This window comes from Cariama cristata, unplaced genomic scaffold, assembly GCF_000690535.1.
Source record: "Cariama cristata isolate BGI_N322 unplaced genomic scaffold, ASM69053v1 scaffold24463, whole genome shotgun sequence".
In the NCBI taxonomy this organism is placed as follows: domain Eukaryota; kingdom Metazoa; phylum Chordata; class Aves; order Cariamiformes; family Cariamidae; genus Cariama; species Cariama cristata.
Genome location: NW_009608162.1, coordinates 4,755 through 10,045, shown reverse-complemented (window position 1 = coordinate 10,045; position 5,291 = coordinate 4,755). Strand labels below are relative to the sequence as shown.

Below are 5,291 nucleotides of genomic sequence, written 5' to 3'. Positions count from 1 at the left end.
GAACAGAGCGCACGGCAGAGGGACCTGGTGCCGGCACAAGGACAGCCCCAGGGGGCTGGTGCGGCGAGACAGCGGGTTGTCTCGTGGTCCCACAGGTTCCTTCCCACCACGGGACCCACCTGTGCAGGTCCTCCTTTAGCTCCTTGAGCAGATTCTGTGCCCCAGGAGAGCTCCTGGCTGTCCCACCCTGCGTGTTCCCAGGGCTGCCCGGGTTCCTGCGGGATGCAGCTGCATCCCTGGGAGAGGGAGGCTGTCTCTGCCCTTCGCTGCCTGTCCCAAGGTTATGACCTGGTTATAAGCCCATGGAGACAGAGGCGCTGGCCCTGCGGAGCTGCCTTTGCCCGGGGGCCTCTCGCAGGGACAGAGCGGTGCGGCCGCTCTCCACCAGCATCCGCATCTGGGGCACTGATGGATTTTATTGACACCCAGCCCCAGGTCTGTGTTAGGCAGAGTCCCTACACCCCACCTAGCACTGCTATCAGCAGATGCCCACCTCTGCCTTACCCCAACCAAACCACCAGAGCAAAGCTCTCCCAGACCCCATCCTGCCAAGGGAGTGACGATGTCCCGGAGCGATATCCCGGCATGACAGCCCAGCATCCCTGGCTCTGCCTTGGGCGAACTTTTCCAGACGGGACCCTCTTCTCCCACGGGTGCCCAGCAAGCCCTGCCTCCAGCCTGACGAAGGCTCGTGTGCCCATCCTGGTGGCCAAGGAGAAGCTCCAGAATGAAATCTATGACTGGGTGAACACGTGCGACATGCTGCTGTACCAGCTGAGGCAGCGGAGCGGAGCTGAGCCGGGGACGAGCTGCAGAGGCAACTGCAGTAGCTGAAGGATGCCAAGCTGAATGACAAGCAGCACCGGGCGCAGGTTCAGGTACCCAGGACCCCTTCCTGGGGTGGCAGCAACCACAGGGGGCTTTAATCCAACCCTGGGCTTGGCACATGGGGTCACCCCATGTGTGTACCCCCGATCTCTGCCCCAGGTGGTTCGCCAGCTGGACAATAACATTGAGAAGATGGTGACCAAAGTCCGTGCTGGACAGAGGGTGACTGCCCTGCACCTGGTGATACGGGATGTCCTGAGGAAGGTGAGCTCCTCCTCACCGTGCCATCATCACACCCGCTCCCCCTGCAAAGGCAATGAAGTGCCCGAGGGGCTGCGCTGGCGGGATGCCCTCCCGGACCGGTGAGGTCCTCTTGCTCCCCTCCATCCCCTGTCACAGCACCGGGGACTCCTGGGGCTCCGTGGGGTGACGTCCTGTGACTCGCTATGTCCTAGGAGCTGGTCCACCTGCCTCCACACCTGGACCTCCTGTGTGAGATGGCCGAGCTGTACCGTGGGGAGTTGGAAGACATAGAGCTCATGGCCTTGCATGCTCTCAAAGCTGCTGATGTAGCCAAGGTGAGATGGTCCGGGGCACCTTGGGGCCCTTTCCTCCTCTCCAGAGCCCACAGACGGCACCACGTGCCTGGGCTGGTGAGCAAATAAAGAGCAAAAAAGACTGAGCTGGGCTTGCCCACAGCACCCAGATGCCTCCATAGCTCCTCCCAGGTCTTGCTTTTGGGCCAGGCTGCCCCAGGGCTGGGGACAGCCTGCCTGAAGCACCAACCATGGTGAAGGCAGCATGCTCCATCCTCCAACCCTCCTTGCCCAGTTTCCTTCCCATGGAGGGGGTGTCTTTTTTGATACTGGCCATCCCAGAAGCTCAGCTGGCTCACAAAGGTCCATTCCAGCTTTGACAGCCTCTTCTCCCTTCTCTGATATGTTCAAGGAAGAAATGGACAAGAGAAAAACCCAGTTGCTTGTGCAGAGACACCTCAGGCGTTGCTCCCTGGCTGCCCAGGAGCGGAATATCGACAGAGCCTGGCTCAGGGAAGCAAAGGAAAAGTATCGGAGAGTGGTGAGCTGGGGGGACGTGATGCAGGCAGGGCTGCAGGCAGATGGCAGGCCTCAGTGCTGAGCCCCAAATGGGGTGGAGGGGGCTGCAGAGCCAGCTCCCCCAGGGTGCCAGCAGCTCAGGGGATGATGATGAACGTCCTTGCAGCAAGCCAGGAACAAGCTCACCGCGGACTTCCAGACCCTGCAATTGCAGGACCCACTGGTGGGTGAGTGCCTGGTGGGGTGCAAGGGGGTGGGATGTGGGTGCAGGCACAGACTTCCTTCACTGCCGCTTCCCTCCCACCCCAGGCTCCAAACTGGAGGCCACCAAGTCCCAGCTGGAGTGCGAGGCACGGGTGACCGAGAAGATGGAGAAGGCCAAGGCTGCGGTGCAGTGGTCCTGCCTCTGGGTAACGTAAAAACCCATCTCTGATAAAACCTGGGGCTGCTTGAGCCCCGAGGAGCTGAAACCGCTCTGCTCGCGGTGTTTCATTGCGGGATTATCTGCCCTCCTCCACCCCTGGTGCACCCCAAAGCCCCTCTTGTGCAGGCAGGGATGGAGCTACTTTTCTCCATGACATGAGCTTGCAGTGGTGCAGGAACCTCCCCAAGGCCATGGCCCGGATCCTGTACCCTGCGGGAATGCCATGGGCTGAGTCCTTGTGCTCTTCCGTGGCCAGGAAATCCCCGACAGGCTCGTGGAACAGCAGAAGTCCTCGATGGACCTGGAGTGGTACATCGAGGAGTGCAAGGAGAAGCAGCAGGCGCTGAAGGAGACGCTGAAGGAGCTGGAGCTGAAGGAGGCTGAGCTGAAATTTCACACGCCCTCCAACGCAACCAGGTGCTGCTGCCCTTGTGCCAGGCAGGCCACTGTCCTTGGCAGGGGACATGTGCATCTCAAGTGTCCTGGCAGGGCACCCCTTCCTCCTTCCCACTGCAGCCACCCACCCATCCTGCACGGAGAGGGTTTCTGAGCAGGGTGCTCCCCCATCTCTGGTCCTGGTAGAGCACCCAAATCTCCCACTGTGGCAAAGGGAGGACCCTTGCTCCTTGCCGGGCATGGGAAGCGGTACCAGCAGCGTGGAGTTGGGTTGCAGGCAGCATCTCTGCTCTGCATCTGGGGGCGGGGGCGGGGGGGGCAACCTGAGCAGCTTTTGCAACAGATTTGGGGTGTCTCTGCACCCCTATGCAGTTGTATGGATGTGAATGTGGTTGACTCCAGGACGCTGGAGGAGGAGCTGAGGAGGAACCTGCAGCGGGAAGAGGCTCGGCTGGAGGAGATGCGAGCCCAGATGCTGAGGAACCAGGAGCTCTTGCTCGAGTTTGAAATCGGCATCGACCACCTCTTTCTCTGTCTGCATGGCATCACCATACCTGGCCAGGTAGCCATGCAGCACTGGGACGAGCAGGGCCCCCCATGGTGCTTGGTGATGCACTAGCACAGCGTGGTGACACTTGGTGCAGCCGTTGTCACCCCAGGTGGCTCATTTTCCCCACCACGGTTGTTCTCTCTGACTCCAGGACGATTCTGTCAAGGCCAAGGGGGTGCAGGAGAAGCTCCAGCACTGTGAGCAGAAGCTGCAGTACCTGATGCAGCGGGTGGCTGACCTGCCCCCCCGACAGACGCAGCCTCAACGAGGACAATGAGGTGCGTGGGGGCTCCACCCCTGCTGTGGTCTTTGGGGACTCACACGGGGCTCTCCTGGATGGCCCATCCCAAGCCATCCTCCCAGCTGGGAGGATAGAGATGGCCCTAGGGAAGAGCCATGAAGCAGCGGAGCCTCAGGTGGCACTGGGCACTGTGGGGTGTCCCCCCCCGCAGGAGGACATCGAGGTGGGGCACCCCTTGGGGCATAACACCCACCTCCCTTCAGCAGTTAACCCAGGGTGTCTTTCACAGACTTTTGTGAAGGTCAGAAATTTTCTGGAGAAAACAACTGTGAACATGAACGAGCGGCACGACCTGGAGATTTACTTGGAGGACATAATCCCTAGGGACCAACGTAGGAGGGCACAGTGGGGACATGTCCCACAGCAACTGTCCCAGCCCCTGCCCACTGGGATTTCTGGGCGTACTTGTCTGTCTCCCACTGTCCCAGCAGACCCCAACCCATGAGTTGCCTCCAGACCTTGGGCCTGGCCTTGGCAGTCTCCAAGGCTTCAAACATAGGTGGTAGTTTTAGGTGGGGATGTGCGAGAATGACAGCAGCCGGTGGGGTGGTGAGCATCAAACCACCACAGGAACAAACGGAGATGCTGTGGGGCAAGGAGGGAGACCCTCATCTTCAAAAGCACCTGGTTGTGAAGAATAACCAATGCTTGGCTCTGCTTGTGGCCTCCTCCTGTTAGATGCTCTTGGAGGAGACAGCGAGCTTTTGGCAGCTTACCACCTTTTTTTAACAAAGCGGGAGCTCTACCCACCGTCCTGGAGCTCCAGACCTTTATGGGAAGCCCCAGCAGTGCTGGAGATGGGCCACAGCAGTGGCATCACCAGGTCCTGCAGGTCACCCTGGGATGCTGGGCTGGAAGAGCCAGTCCGCAGTACCGGTGCCTGAGGGCTCAGCATGAGAGCTCTCTAGGATGCCACCAGCGCTCCAAAATGTGCTGGCTGTCCCCGGGGACATGGGCACAGTGGAGGTGCCCCACAGACCCTCCCAAGCCCGCTCCTCTCCGCTCCCTCCTCCAGACCCCTTTGAGGTTGCTGAGAAATGACAACATCATGGTCTCACCCGGGAAGACATCAAGAAGCAGGGGCTGCAGCTCATCGAAACCAAGAGGAGACGCGACAAAAAGACAAAGCGATTGCTCCATAAGAGCTCTGCATGCCCCTGATCACCCGTTGTGCTTTGGCTGCCCCCAACCACCCGTTGTGCCCTTCTTCCAGCAGTTTTAATAGAGCAGATCTTCCTTATTCCTCCCAAGCCTCCAAGCGTGAAGCTGGCACAGGGGGTCCTAGGTCACTTGTGTCACCTGGAACACATGGGGGTCCAAACCTGAGGTGTGCTGAGCTGGGTTTGGAGGCAGCCCCATCTCCCTGGCCCTCGCCCAGCTGCTCTCCCTGCAGAGGTGGGGGTGGACTGGGGTGGGGACAGCTGGGAGCAGGCTGGCTTTCTCCCCCCTTGGTCCTGTGGGACCTTCCTGGGACCTCTGCCCCCCCAGACAGCTCTGGGAGCCCAATGGGCTGGCATCTGTCTGTGGCAGCTATGGGGAAATGTGGGGCAGGGGCTGAGACTTGTACAAATATCAGACCTTGGGGTGGGTGTGTTTGTGTCCGTGAGCTGGAGCGAAAAAGCAGGCCCTGCCTTTCAAAGGGAAGAGCCAGATCTGAGATGAAGCCCCTCGCCTGGGGCTGCCTGACCTGTCCGTGGACCCCTCCCTCCCCCGGTCCCTGCACACCCCTTGTGCGAC

General features: G+C 60.3%; 1 protein-coding gene across 1 annotated transcript in view; it reads left to right on the top strand.

Annotated features, from left to right (window-relative positions):
* Window positions 1-3,886, top strand: part of CCDC183 (coiled-coil domain containing 183) — a gene marked incomplete at its 3' end in the record, with an annotated part of 4,933 nt that extends 1,047 nt beyond the window's left edge. Inside the window, 13 exon segments of the mRNA XM_009697032.1 lie at window positions 7-58; window positions 662-801; window positions 804-878; window positions 988-1,092; window positions 1,284-1,406; window positions 1,777-1,905; window positions 2,050-2,110; window positions 2,193-2,293; window positions 2,564-2,724; window positions 3,076-3,265; window positions 3,405-3,515; window positions 3,517-3,531; window positions 3,784-3,886. Coding sequence (XP_009695334.1) covers window positions 7-58; window positions 662-801; window positions 804-878; window positions 988-1,092; window positions 1,284-1,406; window positions 1,777-1,905; window positions 2,050-2,110; window positions 2,193-2,293; window positions 2,564-2,724; window positions 3,076-3,265; window positions 3,405-3,515; window positions 3,517-3,531; window positions 3,784-3,886 — 1,366 coding nt within the window.
* Window positions 3,887-5,291: the final 1,405 nt, after the last annotated feature.